At 34.1% G+C, this 26,386-nt stretch overlaps 1 protein-coding gene across 2 annotated transcripts in view; it reads left to right on the top strand.

The window, feature by feature from the left end:
- P4HA1 (prolyl 4-hydroxylase subunit alpha 1) overlaps nucleotides 1-26,386 on the top strand; it is an 85,350-nt gene that overhangs the window by 24,108 nt on the left and 34,856 nt on the right. For both annotated transcript variants that reach the window (XM_068547786.1, XM_068547785.1), the window contains exons 2-8: nucleotides 2,252-2,359; nucleotides 3,302-3,398; nucleotides 4,707-4,858; nucleotides 7,580-7,717; nucleotides 20,580-20,819; nucleotides 23,310-23,506; nucleotides 25,789-25,965. In XM_068547786.1, coding sequence (XP_068403887.1) covers nucleotides 2,284-2,359; nucleotides 3,302-3,398; nucleotides 4,707-4,858; nucleotides 7,580-7,717; nucleotides 20,580-20,819; nucleotides 23,310-23,506; nucleotides 25,789-25,965 — 1,077 coding nt within the window. In that variant the 5' untranslated portion in view covers nucleotides 2,252-2,283. The remainder of the gene's footprint in view (nucleotides 1-2,251; nucleotides 2,360-3,301; nucleotides 3,399-4,706; nucleotides 4,859-7,579; nucleotides 7,718-20,579; nucleotides 20,820-23,309; nucleotides 23,507-25,788; nucleotides 25,966-26,386) is intronic.

Genomic DNA, 26,386 nt, shown 5'->3' with positions numbered 1-26,386 from the left:
ACTTTAAGTTTCTTGACATATAACAGTATCATTAGATATTTTAAATTAAGTTGTTAAATTTGTTTAGTTGTTCATTTGATAGGCAAAAACTGGCCATCTTATTTCAATTTTTTGTGTCATTGAATACCAATGAGTGAGTTTTTGTTTTTGTTTTTTGGCGGTTTAGTTAACTATAGTTCCTCTTTTGTGGCTTTCTGGGTTCTTAATCCACTTATCTACTAACATCTTAGTAGTTTTCTTACTGATTTGTAGGAGTTCCTTAAATGAGCTCTGTTTTCTTTAGTTTCCTAGTTTGTAGTTTAGTTTTTTAAAAACATACATAAACCTAAATTATTTTGTGTATATAATTCCATCTGGCTTTTGATAGGTTGTCTTATCATTTTTAAGTGTAAAAATTCTACTCTCCTTTCAGAGATCCAATAACTTTTCCTTTTGTTGTTTTTTTTTGTTGATTATAACTCTTTATTCCATCTAGAATAAAGCAGTTTTCAAGCTGCTTTTTTGTAATTTCTGTAGGCTAATGGTTCTTGATTCATTGTGAGGTTTAAGGATGATGAAAGATGACAGAAACTTTAGGGACAAAATATATTTTAGCAATGAAAAAAATGATAAGCTCTTATCTGACAAATGTAAAGTTTCTCATCAGAGTTAAACGTTTAGACAACATTTCTGATTAGCCTTCTGTTAGTACAGCAAAAGCATTTGTATTTGCTGGAAATAACATTGATTTATGAAGAAATTATGGCAGAAATCTGTTTAAACAGTGAGAAAATTCTAGACTGTTCAGACAGCCCAGGATTTTGAAAAAGTCTTGTGCTTTGGCAGGAACCCAGGAGAGGAAGTGTCTGCATCTGCTGCACGCTAGAAGCCTTCCCAAAGAGTTACTGTAAAATAGCCAAGAGAACAGTGTATTTCACTACTGTGTGGTTCTGGAAGTAACTGGAAGTTTGCAGACTTGAGGGAGGAGACTTAGGAGTACTTGCAGGATGTCAGTGTCAGTTTCTGTGGTGATCTATTTTTATTGATTCAAGTTAAGGGAAAGTGTTTTGTGTGTGTATGTGTGTAATAGGGAGTTTTCCAATGTGGACTTGAACCTGTTGCTTTAGGAGAAGTCACTTGGGAAGAGTCAGAGGTGCCTGTACAAAAGAGGAATAGGGTGACAAGTCAGAATAACCAATGGGTGTCTGTTATTGGGGCAAATGGTACTGCAGTTGTAATTTATTTTCCTGTAAGGTAATAAGGGAGAAGGACTTAAAGTCCATGTATGTTGTGGAGAAGGAGCAAGAGAAGAGTGCTAACAGGGCCTTTGGGAAAGCAGGGTAAAAATCTTTCTGCTGGTTAGTTGATAATCTGCATCTGCCATGAAGAATCCATTCCAGAAAAGACAGCACTACGGGGGACAAAGCAAAAAAGACAGAAGGACTTTGCTGCCAGGTTTTAGAAAAAAATGCCACAGCTTTGTGCTGGGCTAAGGATTTTTTACATAGAACACAGTAGATAAGAGAAAAAGCTCAGCATTGGGCCCTTTGAGAGAAATTGCTAGCTTAAATCGACAGGGTTGGTTGGTATTTTTTTTTTTTTTAATTCTGTACAACTTTTAAAAAATAAAACAGCTTTATTGAGATATAATTCATATACCACACTGTTAACCCATGTTCATGCTTGCATAGTTTTTAGTACTTTCACAGTGTTCTTCACCAGTTGATCACCACAGTATATTTTAGAACGTTTTCATCACCCCAAAATCTGCAACTTTTAATTGAACTTATTTTAAAATTTAAAGCCATTGTAGGGAAAAGATGGAACAAGTTAGGAATTTAGAGGATTAATCAGAAAGCTCTGAAACCATTTTTCCCTTTAAGCATATTCTAACATTTTAGTTTATTTTACATTTATTTATTTATTTATTTATTTTTGGTTGAGTTGGGTCTTTGTTGCTGTGTGCTGGCTTTCTGTAGTTGTGGCGAGCGGAGGCTACTCTTCGTTGCAGTGCGTGGGCTTCTCACTAAGGTGGCTTCTCTTGTTGTGGATCACGGGCTCTAGGCGCGTGAGCTTCAGTAGCTGTGGCTCTTGGGCTCTAGAGCACAGGCTCAGTAGTTGTGGTGCATGGGCTTAGTTGCTCTGCGGCATGCGGGATCTTCCCGGACCAGGGCTCGAACCCATGTCCCCTGCATTGGCAGGCGGATTCTTAACCACTGCGCCACCAGGGAAGTCCTCCTTTTTTAAAATAATGGCCATATTTCTCTTGTAGGTGTGCGATCCTGTAAAAGTAAGCCTCTGAAGATGATCTGGTGTATTTTAGTTGTAGGGTTTCTACTTCCCCAGTCTTTGGCTGATCCAGGCTTTTTTACTTCAATTGGTAAGTCTTAATTATTTTTTGTTGTTTTTGCATTTAAAAATTTCCATTTTTTAGTGTTTTTAGATCAGTAAAAAAAATACATTGTGTTCCCAGAGGCTGAAACATTACTTCAGTCCCTGCCCCTCTAAAAGTCTCTCTCGTTTTTAAATTCAAGTTTTTTCTTTAAATTATTTTCTCTGATTACAAAAGGAATACATTTTCAGATTAGAAACTTATGAAAATTTAGAAGAGCATACCAAAGAAAATTCTCTGGTAATGAATCCACCCAGCAAATCATTTAATGTATATACTTAGTCTTTTATGTTTTCCTATATGCATACTTCATATGTCTTAAAAGAGAAGTTTTCTGTCATCCTGTTAACCAGTTCTACCCTCACATGATTGTGGAGCTAAATAAAACACAAACAAGTATTATAGTTATGAACCTAATTTTGGGATGTAAAATGATGAGTTCTCTTTTCCCATTATGAATAACTAAATATGGATATTTGAATTGCAGTTCAGAAGTATACTTTTTGTTCGTGTGGTCTTTGTTTATTGAATAAAAATTTAGTTCTAAGTAGTCTCAAAACCACAAAAAGGTGAGGGGGGAGGTAGGGAAGAAGAAACATTGATCCTTGGAAAGTAAGGTTTTGAAATTAAAAAATAAATTTTTAATTGAAAAGACAATTTGTCGATATGGTCCAAGCTTGCAGAATTAAGTAGCTTGAAAATTTGAATTGGAACACATGATTAGAAGAGTTTTTGGCTTTATTTTTATTTATCTGGTTTGAAAAAAAGGAAAAAAAGAAAAAAAAAATGATGCTCTCTCCAACATATCTGATTCATGCCAGGTAAGTCCTCTCAGAATGAAGCGTTCTCAATCATTCTTAAATTATTCTAAAATACTTGTTTTGACCAGTATGGGTATTTGATTACTTTCTTCCCTTTTTCTCCTTCTAGGTCAGATGACTGATTTGATCCGTACTGAAAAAGATCTGGTGACTTCCCTGAAAGACTATATTAAGGCAGAAGAGGACAAATTAGAACAAATAAAAAAGTAAGCAAAGTGTTTTACTTATTATGACTCTGATTCCACCTTCATGTTTTCTTCATAGAGCTAAAACATTCTTTGAGTGAAAATGAAAGCCCTCTGTCTTAAAAAGCCAGTTGAAATGGCTAAAGTAGGAGCACAGAAAACAGAAGTTAGGCCCAGGCTAAGACTTCACTTGAAGAATATGGATTGAGATAAGAATATAAATGGGTATGGGTCATTGACTGACAATTTTTTTCAATGGTTGCTAATATCTTCTATCCTCTTCTAACCTCCCTAATCAAGCCACCTTCTGGAGCAATTTTCCACTGCTATTTATCCTTCAGTCCTATGGTTCCATTCTAGAGATTACAGTGATAAGTATAGTATTATTTAATTGATATAGTTTTTCCTTAAATGCTTATTTATTTATTTAAATTTATTTATTTATTTATTTATTTATTTATTTATGGCTGCGTTGGGTCTTTGTTGCTGTGTGCGGGCTTTCTCTTGTTGTGGTGAGTGGGAGCTACTGTTAGTTGTGTGCGTGGGCTTCTCATTGCAGTGGCTTCTCTTGTTGCAGAGCACAGGCTCTAGGCGTGCGGGCTTCAGTAGCTGTGGCACGTGGGCTCAGTAGTTGTGGCTTGCAGGCTCTAGAGCGCAGGCTCAGTAGTTGTGGTGCACGGGCTTAGTTGCTCCATGGCATGTGGGAATCTTCCCAGACCAGGGCTCGAACCCATGTCCGCTGCATTGGCAGGCAGATTCTTAACCACTGCGCCACCAGGGAAGTCCCCTAATTTATTTTTAATTGACTCAGGTTCATATTTAATTGACCTGAGAGTTCCAAGCCTTTGTTTAATGAGTAGCTAAGTATTCAGTTTTTTTGTTTTAAAATACAGTTTCTAGATACTGAATATAAAATTTTGCTGTAAGTTTGATTTAAATGAACATGTAACTGAAATTGGATTGGGCTGATTACTTTGTAATAATCAATTATTTGGCTTTAAGGACCTGTAGGGAAATGAATTTTTAGATTCTTACTAGAGGGATCCAATCACAACTTTTACTAAGATAGGTTGCGTTTACTGTAACCATTTGGGAGAAACAAAACTAAAACAAAAAGTCTTGTAGTTATATTTTGATTTTGCCAAGCTAGATCTTATCTGTAAGAGAATCTTGCTTTTTAAAAATCCTTTATAATTTTACTTTTAAAAGGATTTTAAGTATAGTTTTAACTCAAGACCCTCTAATCTTTTTTGAGTGCTTTACTAGTGTTCTTCCTCATTGAGTGTGTATATGCTTTATGTAGATTCCACTTATGTCTTACATTTTTAGATGGGCAGAGAAGTTAGATCAGTTAACCAGCACAGCAACAAAAGATCCAGAAGGATTTGTTGGACACCCTGTAAATGCATTTAAGTTAATGAAACGTCTGAACACTGAGTGGAGTGAGTTGGAGAATCTGGTCCTTAAGGATATGTCGGATGGTAAGTCAGATGGTAAGACTAATGAGCCAAAAAAAAGTAGGGCTTTTTTGCTACCACCTGTAGACATGCCAGAAGAAGTGATAAATTCAGTTCCCAGAACGTCAGGTGTTCAGCCTTGTAACTGAATTATTGCTGAGATGTATTTGATTTGACTAGAGTTAATTTAGTCTACATCCTGAATTCTTGATTTAAAAAAAAAGATGAATAAAAACTGGAAGTAAAGAAAAATAAAACTGTATTGTTAAAATGTAATTTCTGCTCTTCATTTAACATGGTCCTTTTTGCTTTGAAATCTAAAAAAGTGAATCAATTATTTGGCATACAGCTTCATTTCTGAGGGTAATTGTTTTCATTTTAGGATTACCTTCAGATTTAAAAAATTTTATGGGTAAGTCTTTATCTTCTAATCAATTTTTAATGTACTGGCAGTGATACTAATAAGGAAAAATGCTAGCTGTGTTTTACATAGTACTTTGAAGCTTAGGATTCTTTTGTTTAACATAGACAATAAATTTAAAAATTGAGGCTGCAAACAGTAATAATGAATGTCTTTCTAATTGAAACAATAAAATTGTAGTTGGAGTATTGAGATATTTTAGATATTTCAGTAACAGACACGGAAAACTAAGGCCAGAGTTTAATGAAGTAGAGGTATTATGCTTTAGTACATAGTGTTTATTTGTTGAATGATTGAAGGTGGCAAAAAAAAAAAGAGACAGAGAACTGAGCCGACTGTGTAGATGAAGCACTCCAAGGGTGCTTTCAGGTATTTGTGAGCAGTAAACTAAACTATTACGCATAGGACAGGAAACCTTGAAAAGAAAAATTAAGGCAAGCACTTGTGAATACTTCTTTGAGATGAGAAGGAAATAGTACCTGTGATTATTTGTTGTCATATAACACCATGAGAACATTTTTAAGGTCATATATGTATGCATTTGTATACATGTGTACATATGCACACACATTTATTTATTATATTTTTAAAAAATCTCAAGTATGAACTAAGTTTTTTTATAAAGTAAACCTTAAGACTTAGGCGTTTTAATCTGTGGCAGTCATCCCATAATGCTATAGTAGATATACGTTTTTTCTTTTTATTAGAGAGGATTTAAATTTAGATTTAGATTTTGTTTTGGGGCATAAAAATGTTCCAGTCTTCTGTAAAACTTGCTTGTAAAATTCCACGTGGATATTGTGACTAGGAGTTGGTCTTAAAACTAATGCTTAATATGGACTTAGGCCTCTTCCAGCTAGTTGTTCATTTGTACATTCAATTAACATAAAAATGCCTGGCCTTTTGATGATCAAAGTATGCATAGTTGATTATAAGTAAATGAGAATGGAGGGAAGTCTTGTACCTAACTTTGATTTGCAAATGATGACACATGTTATTAAAATTTTAAATCACTTTTTGTTTTTGTTGTATTGATTTCTTAAGGAGTATTTAGCATACGTTCTCCTTAGGAGTTACATAGTTATCAGTAATTAGTTTCTTAGTTTTATTTTTGCTGTATTTTATGTAAAACCTTTTAAAATTAATGTTAGGATTTATAGAGTGCAAACCTTGATTGATGAACACTATATTTAATAATTAAACAGATCTAAATATATTTTAATAAACTAGCTTACCTGATACTCTTAAATATATAATAAATGTCTCTTCCTTCTCCTTAAAGAATTCCACCAAACTTTATATATTTACACATTTATGTGATACGTGGCACATGGAAGAAGAAAACATAACTTTAAGAGCATACATTTTACTTACTGTTATCTGAAAGTATAATTGGTTGCCAGTGAACGTTGTTTTCAAATCTTTAAATGTTCACTTTTCAAGCTTAGTGGAGGCTGTGTTGTGTAATTTCAAACTCTATTATGTTAGTTGATCTTTACCTACTAATACAGATATAATTTATGCAATGACCTCAGATTACTTAAGCAACATTAAAAATGGTTTGGGAAGATGAACAACTTAGAGGTATGCCAAGTCTCATTCAGTGTATTTAATTTTTTCTTGTTACACGTGGTATGGTGGAAAATTATAATAAAATAGATTTTGAAAAATCCTTTTAAGACTCTATATTGGAAATTGGAAGTCTGTGAGTTTCTAGAGTCTTTTTTCTTCCAATTTTATTGAGATATTAGTGATATACAGTACTGTCTAAAGTGTACAGCACAATGATTTGACTTACACACATCATGTAATGATTATCACAGTAAATTTAGTGAACATCCATCACCTCACATAGATACAAAATTAAAAAAATAGAAAAAAATGCTTTTCCTTGTGATGAGAACTCTTAGGATGTACTCTCTTAACAACTTTCATATATAACATGCAGCAGTGTTAATTATTTTTATTGTGTTGTACATTACATCCCTAGTACTTACTTATCTTATAGCTGGAACTTTGTACCTTTTGACAGCCTTCCTCCAGTTACCCCGCACATCCACCTCCTGCCTCTGATAACCATAAATCTGATCTCTTTTTGTATGAGTTTGTTTTTGAAATATAATTGACCTACAACACTATGTTAGTTCCTGTTATACAACATATTGATCCTATATTTCTATACATTTCAAAATGATCACCGTGATAAGTCTAGTTCTGATATGTCATCATCATACAAAGATATTACATAGTTATTGACTATATTTCCCACACTGTACATTTCATACCCGTGTCTAGACTCTTTTTTTTTTCCCCCCTATTTTAAGGTTTTATCTCTAACCTAACCATTCAGAGACAGTACTTCCCTAATGATGAAGATCAGGTTGGGGCAGCCAAAGCTCTGTTGCGTCTCCAGGATACCTACAATTTGGATACAGATACCATCTCAAAGGGTGATCTTCCAGGTAAGAATTATTCTGGTCTATAAAAATCCTATCACCTGGCTTTTCCGTTCAGTCCATTAGGACAATGTTAATATAAAAAGACTTCCGTATTTTAAGATTTTTAACTTTAATTTGTTTCACAGCCTTTGAGGATAAAACAACCCTTTGTCTAGGACTGAATAGTTGTGGATAAGCTGCTAGCTTGTTACTGTGAAATCTTATAATTATAGGGACTAACTTAAGTAGGCAATTTTAGCATGTAAGAAAAAGAAACAACCAGTTTTCCAAATGTCTTTCTTTAGAATACCCAGTGTTTGTATGTTAAGTTATAAGGAAATTGATAATCAAAGTTTATATATTCAATAATTTAAAACCAAGACATGTTGAGTATGTACTGATTTTTAGTGTTCTACAGTGTGAAGCATCCTGCTTTCTGACCTATTTTTGGCAAAACCCTCTTTTTTTAAGTTACAGCTGATTTCATGGTAATTTGCTTAAATTTATTTTTATTGTGAAAAAAACATAAAACAAAATTTACCATCTTAACCAATTTTAAATGTGCAGTTTATGGTATTAAGTACATTTACATTATTATGCAACCATCATTACCATCCATCTGCATGGCTCTTTTCATCTTGTGAAACTGAAGCGCTATACTTGTTAAACGATAACTCCCCAGTTCCCACTTACACAGTCCCTGGCAACCATCATTCTAATTTCTGTCTCTATGACTTTGACTACTCTTAAGTACCTCATATAAGTAGAATCATACAGCGTTTGTCTTTTTGTGACTGGCTTATTTCACTTAGTATAATGTCCTCAAGGGTTGTAGTATACGTCGGAACTTCCTTCATTTTTAAGGCTGAATAATAATCCATTGTATGTATATACCATATTTTGCTTATCCATTCATCTGTTGATGGACACTTGGGTTCCTTCCACACATCAGCTATTGTGAATAATGCTGCTGTGAACATGGGTGTGCAAATAGCTCTTCAAGACACTGTCTTTCATTCTTTGAGTATATACCCAGAAGTGGAATTGCTAGGTCATATGATAATTCTGTTTTTAATTTTTGAGGAGCCAACATACTCTTTTCCATAGTAGGTATACCATTTTACATTCCCACCAACAGTGCATAAGGGTTCCAGTTTCTCCACATCCTTGCCAACACTTGTTATTTTCTTTTTTTTTTTTTTCTGATAGTAGCCACTCTAGTGGGTGGTATCTCATTGCAGTTTTGCATTTCCCCAATTATCAGTGATATTGAGCATCTTTTCATGTACTTATTAGCAGCCGCCTGTATATCTTCTTTGAAGAAATATCTATTCGAGTCCTTTGTCTATTTTTTAATTGGGCTATTCATTCTTTATTGTTGAGTTTTAGAGGTTCTCTATGTATTCTGGATATTAATTCCTTATGAGATGTATGATTTGCAAATATTTTCTCCTATTCTGTGGGTTGCCTTTTTACTCCGTTGATATTGTGCTTTGTATCCAAATTTTAAAATTTTTACCAAGTCCAATTTGTTTATTTTTTCTTTTGTTGCCTGTGCCTTTAGGGTCATATACAAGAAATCACTGCCCAATCCAATGTTATAAAGCTTTTGTCCTATGTTTTCTTCTAATAGTTTTATTGTTTTAGGTCTTATATTTAGGTCCTTGATTTATTTTGAGTTAATTTTTACATGTGGTATTAGGTAAGGGTTCAACTTCATTCTTTTGCATGTGGATATTCGGTTCTCCCAGCACCATTTGTTGAAAAGACCATCCTTTCCCCATTGAATGGTCTTGCCATGCTTGTCAAAAATCATTTGACCATATATACAAAGGTTTTTTCTGGCTCTGTATTCCATTAGTCTGTAAGTCTGTTTTTATGCTGATACACACTATTTGATTATTGTAGCTTTGTAGTAAGTTTTGAAATTAGGAGGTGTGAGTCTTCCGGTTTTGTTCTTCTTTTTTAAGATTGTTTTGGTTATTCTGGGTCCCTTGAGATTCCGTATGAATTTTAGGATGGGTTTTTCTGTTTCTGTTTTTAGTATTTTGATAGAGATTGTGTTGAATCTGTAGATTGCTTTGGGTAGTATTAACATTTTAATAATGTTAAGTCTTCCAATCCATGAACATGGGATGTGTTTTCCATTTATTTATGTTGTCTTTCAGCAGTTTTTTTGTAGTTTTCACTGTATGTCTTTCACTTCCTTGGTTAAGTTAATTCCTAAGTATGTTATGCTTATACTTGTTTTAGATTAAACAAGATTAATTTTAGATTAAAATTTTCTTTTAGAGTGTTCATTGGTACATAGAAATGCAACTGATTTTTCTGTGTTGTCTTTGCATCCTGCTACTTGGCTGAATTCATTTATTAGTTCTAACAGTTTTTTTGTGGAATCCTTAGGATTTTCTAACATAAGATAATGTTATCTGCTGGGTATTCCCTGGCAGTCCAGTGCTTAGGACTCCATGCTTTCACTGCCGAGGGTGCAGGTTCAATCCCTGGTTGGGGAACTAAGATCCCGCAAGCCGCTCAGTGTGGCAAAAAAAAAGATAATGTTATCTGTGAACAGAGATCATTTTACTTCTTCCTTTCCAGTTTGGGCACCTTTGAGCATGTTCTTGCCTAGTTGCCCTGGCTAGAACTTCAAGTACTAAGTTGAATAGAAGTGGCAAAAGTGGGCATCCTTGTTCTTGTTCTTGATCTCAAAGGAAAAGCTTTCAGTCTTTGACCATTGAGTGGGTTTTTCAAACATATCTTTTATTATGTTAAGGTAGTTTCCTTCTATTCCTAGTTTGTTGAGTGTTTTTTATCATGAAAGAATACTGAATTTTGTCAATTGCTTTTTCTGCATCAATTGAGATGATCGTATTATTTTCCTTTATTCCGTTAATGTGGTGTATTACATTGATCGATATTCATATGTTGAAACATCCTTGCATTCCAGGAATAAGTTCTACTTGGTCATGGTGTATAATCATTTTAATATTATATGCTGCTGAATTCTGTTTGCTAGTACTTTGTTGAGGATTTTTACATCAGTGTTCATAAGTGATATTGGTCTGTAGTTTTCTTGTAGTGTCTTTTTCTGGCTTTGGTATAAAGGATAATGCTGGCCTCATAGAATGAGATAGGAAGTGTTCTTTCCTCTTTTTTTGAAAAGTTTGAGAAGGATTAATATTAGTTCTTCTTTAAATGTTTGGTAGAATTCTCTAGTGAAGCCATTAGGTCCAGGGCTTTTCTTTTGTCAGGAGACTTTTGATTACTGATTGTCTCCTTACTAGCTATAGGTCTATTCAGATTTTCTATTTTTTTCTTAGTCTTGGTAGGTTTTGTGTTTTTAGAAATTTGTCCATTTCATCTAGGTTATTCAATTTGTTGGTGTACAATTTTTCATAGAACTCTCTTATAATCCTTTGTATTTCTGTAGAATCAATAGTAGTATCCCCACTTTTATTTCTGATTTTAGTAATTTGAATCTCTTTTTTTTCTTAGTCCATGTAGCTAAAGGATTGTCAATTTTGTTGCCAAATTCTTTTCAAAGAACCAACTTTTGTTTTCATTAATTTTCTCTATTGTTTTTCTATTCTGTAATTTACTTCTCCTTTAATATTTCCTTTCTTCTGCTAGCTTTAGGTTAAGTTTGTTCTTGTTTTTCTAGCTTTTAGGTTGTTGATTTGAGATCTTTCTTGTTTTTTAATGTGAGTGTTATAACTATAAATTTCTCCCTTAGCTCTGCTTTCATTGTGTCCCATAAGTTTTGGTATGTTGTGTTTTCATTTTCATTTGTCTTTAAGTATTTTCTAATTTTCCCTGTGATTTCTTCTTTGATCCATTAGTTGTTAAAGAGTGTGTTGTTTAATTTCTGCAAAATTTGAAATTTTCCAGTTTTACTTGTGTTACTAATATCTAACTTCACATGATAATTTACTTTTGCCATCTCTCACTTTTTCTGTGAGTGTGTGGCTTACCCCATTACTATCTTCTTGTCATTATCAACTGGAGAAATAAAACATATTACCTCTATCGTCATACTGAAATTGATTTTCTCCTTAAGAAAATATAGTGGGATGAGTTACTTGTTAAGATGTTTTTCTTGCTCATCTTCCTAAATTTGGAGTGAAGTATCAAGTGGAAAAACTGACCATGGTATAATATTAAATAAAATTTCCTTTAAGCTGGAATGTAATTTCATCAAGTTGGACTTCCAGAAAAGTACAAATTTGCAAATTTTATTTTCTGTTTCTACTAATATGGTACATTATAACACTTCTGAAGATCACAGCTTTGTTTTGTTTTGTTTTTTAAATTAATTAATTAATTAATTTGGTTGCACCGGGTCTTAGTTGCGGTAAGCGGCTCCTTAGTTGTGGCATGTGGGCTCCTTAGTTGCAGCTCGCAGGCTCCTTAGTTGTGGCTTGCCAGCTCCTTAGTTGTGGTATGTGAACTCTTAGTTGAAGCATGCATGTGGGATCTAGTTCCCTGACCAGGGATTGAACCTGGGCCCCCTGCATTGGGAGCGTGGAGTCTTATCCACTGCGCCACGAGGGAAATCCTGCCTTATGTTTTTTAGTTCACTTCTGGTTTAAAACATCAATTTGTTTAATAGATATTAACTATTTAATGTTTATTTAATATCTACTTAACATAGTAACCATTATGTTAAGTACTAGGGATGCGATAATGAATAACACTGCTTTTTCCCTTAGGGTACTTATATTATGATATGGTATGATGAATGCCTAGATGCAGATAACTTAGGATACTGTGGGAGCACATAGGAGAAAACCCAATTCTGGACTTGATAAGAGAGAGGCATAAAGTAAGACTTCCTGGAAGACAGGATATTTTTAAAAATCGAGATGTAATGGACAAGGAATTAGCTAGGAAATTGGGGGAGGGGGGAAATAGTGGGCATGAGAAAAATATTCCAAACAGAACATGTATATAGGCCAGAGAGGAGAGAACATTTAAATCAGATATCTTACAAGTAGTTTGTTCAAGGGGTGATTGCATGAACAGTGGGAGGGAGTTGGTTTTGTGAGAGTAGTGAGAGATGAGGCTAGATAGGTAAGCAGAAGCCATCTCCTGATGAACTTTGTAAGTCATGTGGAGGAGTTTGAAGTGTTCTGAGTGCAATGAGAAGCTATTGAAAAGTTTTAAACAGGGAGGTTATATGATTTTCATTTTAGAAATATCATTCTGGCTGCAGAATGGATTCAGATCTGGGGGTAGGGACAAAGAAATGAGGGAGGAGGCTGTTGTAAAAATTAAGTAAGAGGTGATAGTGGTAGCTTAGGTTATTTCCAGTTTTTTGCAGGACCAAGGTTTCAACAGACATCTTTATGTCTTCTTGTGTCTATTCCACACATAAAAGAGTTTCTCTTGGATATAAGCTTCTCAAACTTTACTAGATGTGGCCAGATTGTTCTCCAGAGCAGATGTACCAGTTAATACTCTCACCAGCAATGTGTGGGAGTTCCCATTTCTTCATATCCTTGCCAACACTTGGCTTTGTCAGATTTAAAATTATAGCAGTTGAGGTGTGACGCGATAGGGATGAGGGTTGGGGGAAGGATGATTTGTTTTTTTTAATTGCCCTCCCCCCAAAATCAGAGAAATGCTTATTTCAGTGGATTTATATTGATGCCATGTAACTCCTTGATTAATTTTGTCTGTTTCTTTCTCCTTTTTGGGCCTACCTTTTGAAATGCTTTCTTGATAGTTTAATATAAAATCTGATAAGTTATATGGATTTTGGCATTAATGATGCCTTTACAGTTCATATAGACTGTTCCTTTAGTTTCAGGTTGTTCCTAACCCTGATTTGTTGAGTAGATTTTTAGCTTCTGAAGATATTACACTTTTGGTGGGGGAGTGAAGTAGAAAAGAATAGCTTTATTGCTTTGCCAGGCAAAAGGGGGGACCACAGCGGGCTAATGCCCTCAAAACTGTGTGCCCCCTACACTTTTTTTTTTGGATAGAAAATGTCTTATATCTAAAATATGATTTACTTCAGGTGGAAGTTGAATGTTCTGGGCTTGGTCATTTGCATCACTGTCTTGGTTAGCTGATAAGGTTAACTACACCAAGCAGTAGATTCTCTGCACATCTCTGGAGCACACTCAGCTATGAGTGTACCATAGTGCCTCTGATGCAAGACATCAACTTCCCAAGTGTATGCATTTTAAACATATTTGTCCCTTACAAATCAAGTTTTTGTCCACTAAGTGTTCCTATAAAGTGTAAGAATTTTTAAATCTCCCAGTTTATGGATGAGCCACAAAAAATGTATTTCTAAGTAAATTTTCCTATACTGTCATATAATATTATAGTTTATATTGTGATAATAAATTAAAAGGACTCTTTTTGATGTTAGTTTTAACTGTAAATTTGGGTTACTACATTCGGTTTGACGTGCTAACATCAGTCATCCATGCCACTTCCGTTGAACCAAAGGAATTTGCAGCTTATTCTTTTTTCTCGTCAAATTCTAACTATTTGTGCTTTGCATGAAAGTTTTTTATAGTCTTTTTCTGCCAACATCACTTTCCTTATCTCATTTTCTTTGTCTTCTTGTCCATTTACTTTTTCTTCTCATGTTCTCTATTTTGGAGGCAGCCTTCCCTTTCAAATGCTACATCACTTCATTTTCATTTTCATTTTCTTCTTTAATACAATTCCTAGGCATTTTGCCTTTGATAATTGTGAATAGATCAATAGGTAAGATAACCAGAGATACTTTAACTACCAAGGCAGAATAGCTAAAGATACTCTACTATCCCCATTGTGCTTTCAGATAATGTTGCCAGGATATCAGGTCATGTAAAAAATATTTCTGGTGCTCTCTACGGGTATTAATGGCATACTCTCCTCTTGTGTCTTTTGCATGTCCCTGAGAAAAAACATTCTTAATTACTGCTTTGTAAGCTCATCTTAGAACTGTATTCCAGTTCTCATAACTGAAAAATAATAGGAGAGTCAAAATTCAGTATGTTTCTTTTGTTTCTGAAATTGTGTCATGTTAAACTATTAATAAGTTAGTTTCTTGGTATCCTTTTCTAGATTAGAGTGTGGAGTAGAGAGTTAGTAACTGTCAGAATATGGCTCTTCATCTTCATTTTAGTAGTACACTGATAATCAGTTACTATCCATAAGTGACTAACAGGAGGCAAAAAAAAAAAAGTGAATGGAGGTAGTTGTATGATTTGAATATTTAATTGTATTGGTCCATGTGATCCTCCAATGCATACATCTCCATGCTAGGACTGTGCTTGGTACTAGAATGTAACAGGTCATATCCTCAGACCAGGGCATGCTATGCCCTAGACAGTGAATGTCTGATCACTAGCAAAATGTGCCCATGATTTTATTTCCTCTTAATTTATTTCTCATGAACTCCTTTTCTGCTAGCATTAAAAACAAAACAAAACAAAACATGTTGACACCATTGGATAGGTTATAGCTAAGTCTGGTTTTAGCCAATTTACTGCCTTGTTGAAGTATAGTCAATCAAAAGTTAAGGAAAACACCACTGTATTCCTTTTTCTACCAGTTTCCTTCGTGATGTTATCAGACATATGTTTCTTTTGGTTAAATAACTAGAAGTGAATTCTCTGGGTTGCATGGTAGGTATATATTTAATTTTTAAGAAACCACCAAATTGTTGTACCATTTTATTCTCCTGTCATCACTGTATGAGAGTTTCAGTTCCTTCACATACTTGCAAACACTGTGAATAAGTCCTCCAACTATGTTCTTTGTTAAAATTGCTTTGGCTATTCTAAATTCTTTGGATTTCCATATAAATCTTAGGATCAGCTTGTCAGTTTCTACAAAAATGCCTGTAGGAATTTTTATTAGGGTTGTTTTGAGTCTTGGGGAGAATTTGGGCAGCACTGTCATTTTAAAAAGATAATTTTCTAATCCATGAACATGCTATCTCTGTTTATTTAGGTCAGAAAACTTGGTATAGGAGATAAGATATTTTGACATTAACATTAAACCACTGTGAGTCTCACATTTATTGTTTGAACGTTGGTATCAAAAGTTGGAAAAAATTTTCTTTTTCTTTCTCCCCTCCTCCTTTTCCTCCTCCTCCTTCTTCTTCTACATCTTTTTCACTGAAAGCAAATTTGTCACAGGCTCAGTTTTTAATTCATATCCTATCTTTGTCCTCTTCTGTTGTTCAAAAACTTTATATTGTTTTGGTTTCTGTTATATTTAGAAATGTGTTGACAAATGAAACATGATAACACATTGTCCAATAGAGGAACATGAAACTGTAACTAGCATAGTGGGCAGTATCCATTTTGGGGTCTGACATAATACCTTTTTCATTGGATTGCCATGAGAATCAAATGAGCTAAAGCATGTGAGAACTAAAACTGAAAAATGCTGTTATTAATGTTTTATTTAAAAGCGGTGCCCAAATAAACTTTTTAAAAATTGAGACATAATTGACATATAACATTGTATTAGTTTTGGGTGTTCAACATGACGCGGATATGTACGTATTGTGAGATGATCACCACAAGATGTTAACATCCACCATCACACGTAGTTACAAAAAAATTTTTTCTTGTGATGAGGACTTTTAAGATCTACTCTTCCAGCAACTTTTAAATATACAATACAGTATTATTAACCATAGTCACCATGCTATACATTACATCCCCAGGACTTATTTATCACATAACTGGGAGTTTGTACCTTTTGACCACCTTCACCATTTCTCTCATATTAGTTTTAGTTATGCAGAACTTTTTATATTCTTTCAAAGTCCAAACTATACTAATAAGGTCCACTGACAGAAGTCTTACTTTCATTTCTGTACTCCTCAACCTGTTCCTTTCTTATTCCTATATGTAACTACCACTTTATTAGCTTTTTCATTTCCACTGTTTCTTTTTGAAAATATAAGCAAATGTATATATATTCCTATTTCCTCTCAACATCAGCAGAGAAGGCAGCATGGTATAAATACTTCCTGTACTTTGGCATTTTAATTTATTGATATGTTCTAGATAGTACTTCATATCCTATATAGAAATCCTCCTCATTTCTTTTTACAGCTGCATGTTACTCCATTTTGTGGAGTTACCATAGTTTATTTAACTGGGCACCTATTGATGGACATCTGGTTTGTTTGCAGTCTTTTGCTTCTATAAAAATAATACTTCCATTAATCTTGTGCATATATTATTTTGTTTTTTTGCTAAGTGATCTTTGGGATATTTTTTCTAGAAGTGATGCCACTGAATCAAAGAGGAAATGCATAGGAAATTTTGCTAATATTGTCCCAGTTTCCCCCCATAATGGTTCTGTCATTTTGTATTTCTAGCAGCAATATATGAGAGTGCCTATTTCCCCACAGCATCACAAAAAAAATTTCAAACTTTGAGATTTTTGCCAATCTGATGGCTCACTTTTCTTTAAATGTATACCAATTTCTTTGGTTATCTTTTTTTTTTTTTTTTTTTTTTTTTGGTACCTCAGACTTTTCTTTTGGAATTGTTTTCTCCCTCCTTGAAACAAATCTTTAAGAAGCCCTTGCATGTACTTTGTTTGGCTTATTATTCTCTATGCTTCCTGAATCTGAAGTTTCATGTATTCTAATTCTAGAAAATTGTCCACCAATATTTCTTTAAATAGTGCCTTTTCCACATTCTGTTGTCTTCTTCTGACACATGCTGTTGTCTTCTGTCTTCTTCTTTTTTTTTTTTTAATTAATTAATTTATTTTTGGCTGCATTGGGTCTTCATTGCTGCGCGCAGGCTTTCTCTACGCACGCAGGCTTCAGTAGTTGTGGTTCGCAGGCTCTAGAGTGCAGGGTCAATAGTTGTGGCACATGGGCCCAGTTGCTCCACGGCATGTGGGATCCTGCTGGACCAGGGCTCGAACCCGTGTCCCCCGCACTGGCAGGCGGACTCCGAACCACTGCGCCACCAGGGAAGCCCTGTCTTCTTATTTTTTCTTTCTTGTCTTTTAACTAGAACTTCATGTGTATTCCTCCTCTCTGCTGCATCCTGGGTAGTTTATCCCATGGTAATTTATTCAGTTCTTGCTTCTAGGTTTATTATTCTCTTTTTTGTTGTGTCTAACTTGCTGTTTAACCTGACCAAGATGTCTTTATTTCGTTGATAATATTTTTAATTTCTGGAAGTTCTATTTCTTCCCCCCACTCAAATCTGCCTGGTCTTTTTTAGGGTATCTTACATGTTCATATTTTCTATTTTTAAAAAATTCTTTAAACATTTTAATCATAGTTTTTTTGTATTCTTAATCTGATAACACCAACATCTGAAGACCTTGGGGGATGTCTAATACTGGTTTTTAATAGTTTCTGCTAATTTTGCTCATAGTGGCTTGTTTCATCATGTGCTTTGTGATTTTGGATTGTATGCATTTCTTCAGATTGTGTGTTGGAATGTTGCAAAACCTGAGGTGAGGGTGCATTTTGCAGAGTTTAAATGTTGCTTCTGCCAGTTGTCCTGTTACATTACCAACCTACGACTACTTTAAGTTAAATTCTTGGCTTTAGTTTCCCAGACCATGGAGACAGCATATGTTTGAAATGAAAACCTCCCTGAAAGTGTGCCTGTGGAGTTCTAAGGGATTGTTTTTCCCCTACCTGCAGTGAAGACTGAGGAAAAATAAGTTCTTTTGTTGTTTCTCTTTGCCAGCTGACAGAGTTTTTTTTCTAGTTCATTCTTCCATTCAAGATGTAGTTCTTCAAGGGTCTGCTTTGTCACTTTGCGTGGGCCTGAGGCTTTATCTCCTGTCCCTTTCTTGGTGGTTAAAAATCAAGCTTCTAGTATTCTGATCTGGTGACTGCCTCCAGAGGAGACGCAGCTTCATCCTCTGCTTACCTCTCTAGGTTTCAAGTTCCTTTTTGGTTTTGGCCCCAAGAAATTTGCTTAATTCCTGCGAACTTGGCCATAGTACAAATGGATAATTGTTACATTTAATTCAGCATTTCTAGGTAGAGTCGACCCTTGAACAATGCTGGGGTTAGGGGTGCTGACCCCCTGAGCAGTTGAAAATCTGCGTGTCTTATTTTGACTCTCCCAGAACTTAACTACCAGTAGACTACTGCTGACCGGAAGCCTTACTGATAATTTAAACAGTTGATTAACACATATTTTGTATGTTACATGTATTATATACTGTATTTTTACAATTAAGTAAGCTAGAGAAAAGAAAATGTTATTAATAAAATCATAAGGAAGAGAAAATACATTTACAGTACATATGTGTATTTATTGAAAAAAATCCACATATAAGTGGACTTGTGCAGTTCAAACCCTTGTTCAGGGATCAACTGTGTTTTATATCAGAAGCAATTCCCTCTGGGCCACCCCAGAATATGTGGTCCAGATGTAATTTTCTCTCTGTTGCTTACTTAACATGGTATACACAAAAAACAACATAAAATACTCAGGCTTTTAAAGTCTCCTCTTAACTCACCTGATTTACTGTTTATAAAAATGCAGTGTTATATGGTTGCTATCATTCAGAGTATATTTTTTACATTTATTTCTTTCTATAGTTCTTTCTCTATTTTTCCTTATTCTTATGAAAGTAATGGTAATTGTACAATATTTGAAACAAATAATTAGTCGATAATAAAAAGACAAGTAACCAAATTTTTAAATGGGCAAAAGGATTTGAATAGACATTTTTCCAAAGATGATATACAAATGGCCAATAAGCATGTGAAAAGATGCTCAACATCATTTAGGGAAATAAAATTTAAAAACCACAATGAAATACTACATCATACCCACAATGGCTATAATAAAGGTGGAGAATAACAAGTATTGGTGAGGATGTAGAGAAATTAGAACCCTCATACATTGCTGGTAGGATTGTAAAAAGGTGCAGCCACTTTAGAAAAAAGTTTGGCGGTTTCTGAAAATGTTAAGCATAGAGTTGCCATAAGACTCAGCAATTCCAGTGCTACATATACTCAAGAGTAATGAAAAAATGTGTCCACAGAAAAACTTGTACATGAATGTTCACAGTAGCATTATTAATAAAAGCCAAAAAAGTAGAAACAACTCAAATGTCCATCAACTGATAAGCAAAATGTAGTCTATCCCAATGGACTAGTATTTGGCAATAAAAAGAACCTTGAAAACATTATGCTGAGTGAAGGAGTCCAATCATGGAAGACCATATGTTGTGTGATTCCATTTATGTGAGATAGCCAGAATAGGCAAATCTACAGATACAGAAAGTAGATTAGTGGTGTCTAGGGATAGGGCAGGAAAGGGGAGATGATGGGTAGTGACTGCTTATGGTTACAGAGTTTCTTTTTGGGGTGATGAAAATGATCTAAAATTAGATTATGGTGATGGTTGTACAACTCTGTGAATATACTAAAAACTATTGGATTCTTTAACTGGGTGAACTTTATGGTATGTAAATTACATACCATTAGTGCTTTTGAAAAGGATTACTGTAGGGGAAGGGAAGAGGGGAAAGAATCAATTGAAAGGTTTGTCTCTCTTCCTGTCCATTTATCCCTTGCCCAGATTGTTGGTTAAGAGTTAGATATATCTCATATGGTGATTCCCGCTGTGTTGGAAAATTGCATGCTTCAACTTAATTGATGCTTCATTTTGGTATGATGGCTGATAATTGAAGTCTCGGGTTCTATAGGTCCCACGTTACCTATTAGCTGTGTGATCCTTGCCATGTTTCATTACCTTGTAGATTGTTCCTTTGTTTATAAACTTAGGATAATTCCTGCTTTTCCTACCTCAGAAGGTTGTTGTGAGGTTCAAATGAGAGCGAGAGAGTACTTTGAAAGCTGTGTAGTCCTAAATAAATATATAATAGTATTAAGATTCCTAAAGTTCTCTGTATTTTGTTTCCATAGGAGTAAAACACAAATCGTTTCTAACAGTTGAGGACTGTTTTGAGTTGGGCAAAGTGGCCTACACAGAAGCAGATTATTACCATACAGAACTGTGGATGGAACAAGCACTAAGGCAGCTGGATGAAGGCGAGGTTTCTACCATTGATGAAGTCTCTGTTCTAGATTATTTGAGCTATGCGGTGTACCAGCAGGGAGACATGGATAAGGCACTTTTGCTCACAAAGAAGCTTCTTGAACTAGGTATGTTAATTTGGCCTAATTCAAGGTTAAAGATGTATTGGTGGATATATAGATATACTAATTATAATTATGTGTGACTGTATATATTTGTCATATAGCTTTGTTACTTTTTATTTGTCATAAGTCAGGAGCTCATCTGTCAGATGTACTTTATCTTTCTGTTTATCCTCTAAATAAATGGCAACTGGTCTTTCTCACCTAACAGTACTACAACAGTAGCTGTGTTTGTCTGCTCTGTACTCTTCAGGAATTTCAAAATTGGATCTAACCTAGCTAACTCAGTCAAAAATATTTGTTTACCCTGTTGCCATATTAAATATAGACTGGTGTCCTTTGAAGGAAGTTTTTGGTTTATTGCATTTCATATTCAGAAATAGTGATTTGAAATGTCAACCTTAAATAAAAAGGTAAAATGAGGCACACTCAAAATTGTCAAAAAGATGAGTTCAGTCAGTAATAGCAGAGGAATTGCATTCAGGACCTGCAAAATGTAGGAAGCTACAGGTGAGACCATTGAGGGATTGGGGTAGGCTATGTTTATGGGCAGGGAATGTAAAGAGGGGAGAGTTCAGTTAGAGTCTGTTCAAATCAAAAACAAATGGGGACCAGCGTTGAACATTCCCTAAGCAGACAAAAGCAGTCCAGTCATACAAACAAAGCTCAATTCAGCTTACTTTTAAGACTAACTCAACCTGGGTGATTTCTTGTTCATGCCCCTGGAAACCATAAGCAACATTTCCTAAGATTGATATGAGGCAACCCCTGACCAATTCCCTATAATTTAAGAAAATTCCAATATTATCAGTTTTCTGAAAATCAGGCATTTATGGGAAATCAGTCTCTCAGTCCTTAAGTTTTGTGGTCCTGAGGGCACATGCATGAGATTTTCCATTTTATATCCTCTGGTTGAAATTCTTTCATAGAAGTAAATAGACTGGAAATATATTTGATTGTCATATTCAAATGTTAGGAAAATATGATATCTTATGAAGATTTTACCACTAGTATTTTCAACAGAGATGTAGTGTTTCTGTAAGTATGAGCCAGGGGCCACATGCATCAGAATTACTTGAATACTTATTAGAAATGAAAATTCCTTGATCTCCATGCCAGACCTACTAACTCAGAATCTGTGGTGGAGTTGTATGCTAAAAAAATTCATGTGGTCTTTGGTGTATAATGAAGCTCTAAAACTTAAAAAAAGTTCTTTTTATGAATAGGTAAATATGTGTATGTTAGGAGAGTCGAACAGTTCAAAAACATTGGTCATCTGAAAATAAGCTTTTGATAATTAGGTTATTTCTTAGTTGAGTGAATTAATAAATTGAGATATTTATTCAATTACCCTTTTTTTCCCAGTATTTTTTAGTGATATTTTTCCTCCTGACTTAAAAAATACTTCATTCATTGTAGAAAAAATTTTAAAGTAGAAACAGATACAGAAGAGTCATCACTCCGAGCCAATCACTCGGAGATACCCACCAATTTTTTTTGTTTCCTCATAGTATACCCCCTCCCCCCTTTTCCCTTTCTTTTACAAAAGTAGACTCATATTGTGTGTATCACAACATATATTATGAGCAGTTTCTCAAAGACAAGAAGTATTTTACTAATCTAAGGCTAGATTTTTTAAACACTTCAATTAATGTCACAAGTGAAGTTTCTGTGTTCTGTTCTGTCTTTTTCATTTGTGTGTGCGTGGTTGTTTGGATTTTTTTTCTCCTGGATGGGTGGAGTAGTCCTCCTTTCCCCTACTAAAAGATAGCTAACAATTATGACTAGCAATTCCAAGGCAGTTAGTGGATTCTGGCTTATTTGAAAATTATATTTTTAGTTTCTCTTTTCCGTCTCACTTAGAATTTTGGGATGGAAGTCCACTCAGCCCTCAGAAGTAGACTGTGTTCTGTGTTTATAGTGTGTCTGTGGTAAAGGTTGCTTTTGAAATGTATACCTTGTCTTCCCCATGGTCATTACATTTCAATCTCAGAAAAATCTTTTCCATTGCGTCAAATAAGTGTAATAAGTAATACTTGAAAATTCATTTGACATCAAAGCTGATTAGTAACTTCTCACATGGAACATTCTCAAAGTAGAAGCGGTAATTGCTACTTTGAAATAAACGGCTGATTTCCATCTCCAGAACTCTTTTTGTATAGGGTGACTATATGTCTTGATGTGCTTATTAGTAACTTCTCACATGGAACATTCTCAAAGTAGAAGCGCTAATTGCTACTTTGAAATAAACGGCTGATTTCCATCTCCAGAACTCTTTTTGTATAGGGTGACTATATGTCTTGATGTGCTTGGGGCAGTACAGGTTTACACCTATTGTTTTGGTATAATAATTTTCATTAGTGCCTCCTTTCACTCTCAAAAGCATCCTGGTTTGGAAGGTAAATTTATATATTCCTCCACTTGTATATTGTTGTATTCTGATGCTTGAACAACTGTAAGCTTACTCATGGACATGCTTTCTTTCTTTTCTAATAGATCCTGAACATCAGAGAGCTAATGGTAACTTAAAATATTTTGAGTATATAATGGCTAAAGAAAAAGATGCCAATAAGTCTGCTTCAGATGATCAGTCTGATCAGAAAACCACACCGAAGAAAAAAGGGGTTGCTGCGGATTACCTGCCAGAGAGACAGAAGTACGAAATGCTGTGCCGTGGGGAGGGTATCAAAATGGTAAAGTGGAAAAGCCAATTGTGTGTGTGTGGAAGTGCATGTGTGTGCGTGTTTGTACATAGTTCTAGAGAGATTTCAGAATTCTTTTAAACTTTTGTGATAAAAATCAGAATTATTGATAAAGTATTACAGTATGCCACATCACTTTATTGAGGTGTCACACTTAATATGCTCCAACTCTTAGTAAAATAGCTTTAAAACAAAACTTGTGAATCATATACCATTACAATGCATTTTTGGTAATTATTACCCTTTTCATAGATTAAAACAGGCTTTTTAAGGTGAAGAATCAGATAATTTAAGGGAAGTGATAAAGTTTTTTCTTATATCTTAATGCAAAAAAGATTTCAGCAATCTTAAATAGAAATAATATACCATTCTAACCCACCCTGTGAAACAATGGATTTATCTATACAGTGATCTCTTTTGGTTCTGCTCCTAATCAACCTAGACAAGATTGCCTAGTGAAATGTTTTCATCTATTTAAGAAATATTAAAAATGCACAAAGACTTTAAACAGATTTTGGCTTTAACATTTATTCTTTAAAATACTAAAATGTGTCTATAAATATCGCTTTGTTTATTGTATATCTATATTTATGCATTTGTACTCAGATTACCAGTGCTTCAGGATACTTAATAGGTAATAGGCCAAAAATAATAAAGTTCAAGCATGGGGAACATAGTTTTTGTTCAGCCTTAGGACTTTTCAGATCCTTTTTATGATAATGTGCATTATGAATAGGATATACTTTGTTTCTCAACATTAATTGATCATGGAATCCTTATTTAAGGAATATCATGTGGTACTAGTGTTCAGCTGAAAGCAGGCATACGTAGAAGGAGTTAGTGAATTTTTGAAGTGAGTACTTTTAAGTGAAAACATTTGAATAGTGTGTATCTTTTTCTCTACTACTGTTAAACTGAAGCTGGGTTTTATGTTTTTATGTTGATGACTTCCTGGTATTTGATGACTCACTGTTGACAGCCTAACCTCTAACAGCAAATAAGTAGATCATATTTATGTTGACATTTTTGATAAGTTTGTGGATTCCCAGAAGAACATGTTTACTTTCGCTTTGGGAGCTAATAAGTAAATACAAATTAGACTCATGAAACATTTTTTAAAAATTTCACATCTAAATATTTTAGTGTGTATCTTTTAAAGATAAGGACTCTTAAAAAATAACCACAATACCATTATCATGGTATTTCCAGTATCACAGTATTCATAGTAGTTCCATAGTATCATCAAATATCTAGTCAGTGTTCAGATTTCCAATAGTAAGCAGATATTTTTTATTGCCCTTAGAATCTCTTAAAGAAGAGAGCAAAATAGAACTACAGATATAAAAACAGAAGTCTGTTAATTTGCCAGTTTGTTGATGTAACACACACATGTCAACTCTGCCCCAGATCAAAAGAGCATCCTTTTTCTCAGAATAGTTAAATTCATCTCATCATCATATAAAAAACTTATTTGATATAAAACCTTGGATTTGATTCTAGGTAAATAAAGTACAAGAATAAACATGAATCATTATTTGTTTTTGTATAGTTAATAATTAAAACCAAAACTAATATTATTCCTACCTCATAATATGAAATACTTGTTTAATCAAGAGAAGAATCAGCAATGGAATAACTTACTTAGTTAATATAATACATAGATGATTGAAAGGAACATTTATTTGTTTTGTTGACCACTCTGTCTTTAATACCTGCTAGTAAAAGCACCTGGCTTCTTTGTTTAATAACTTATTTTCTCTTTTTCAGAGCTACCCATTTTCTTCTTTACTTTAAAAAAAAAAATCCCTTAAATTTTTTTAAAATTGGGAGGTATTTGGGAAAACCTGGTTAGGTTTTGTTTTGTTTTCTTTTTTTTTTCTTTTAGAAACTTTCTGAGTGCTTCCCAGTTACTTTGTGAAGTTTGGAGCAGTGCTGGTCATTCATTTCATATTTCTATAAATATTTTATTATTTCTTTCATATTTACAATGCCTGAACTTTATTTTGATGAGAGAAGGGGTTAAAGAGAAACCTCACCTTTTAAAAATTTAAGGCCTATCATCTCTTCCAGAAAATAATCATTAATAAAACTTTTAAAATCCTGAAGGTCCCATTTGATGCAGAATATTTGCAGGGTACTGTTTCTTTTGTGTGTTCTTCCTCAGATACTCTGTGTATACAGTAGCATGATTATTGTTTCTTATCTTCATAGGAACAAGCATTAAAAATACTATTACTCTAATATATTTATAATTTTTTTAACTTTATGTTTAGACTCCTCGGAGACAGAAAAAACTCTTTTGCCGCTACCATGATGGAAACCGGAATCCTAAATTTATTCTGGCTCCAGCCAAACAGGAGGATGAGTGGGACAAGCCTCGTATTATTCGCTTCCATGATATTATTTCTGATGCAGAAATTGAAATTGTTAAAGATCTAGCAAAACCAAGGGTAAATAATTTTTTTCTTTTTTTCTCTCCTCAATTTACTCTACCGGTGTTTCAGTTTTTTCCTTTGCAAGGTTATAAAAATGATAATTGATGTGGCAATAAGCCCATAGATAGTTTTAGATATTGTTGTTGCAAACTAATGGAATTAACTAAGCTCTGTACCAGTTGTTCTCTGTTATCAACACAAATAACATACCTTGCAACTGGGTTTTAAGCCCTTATTTATGAAAATCATAGATGAGATTTTTATTCACACTTGACAAATTTGTGTTTCAGCATCTTCCTGAAAAAGTTTTCTATGTACTTTGGGGTCCTTTAATCTCAGAGACTAATCAAAGACCAACTTTTTATATCTTCTATAGTTTTATCTGAAATAATACTTGAAGTATTTTTATTCCTGTTTAGGTACATTATTACTAGAA

The sequence above is a fragment of the Eschrichtius robustus genome, chromosome 7, assembly GCF_028021215.1.
Source record: "Eschrichtius robustus isolate mEscRob2 chromosome 7, mEscRob2.pri, whole genome shotgun sequence".
Classification (NCBI taxonomy): domain Eukaryota; kingdom Metazoa; phylum Chordata; class Mammalia; order Artiodactyla; family Eschrichtiidae; genus Eschrichtius; species Eschrichtius robustus.
The sequence above is the reverse complement of the archived record's forward strand: the minus strand, read 5'-3'. Positions and strand labels throughout refer to the sequence as shown.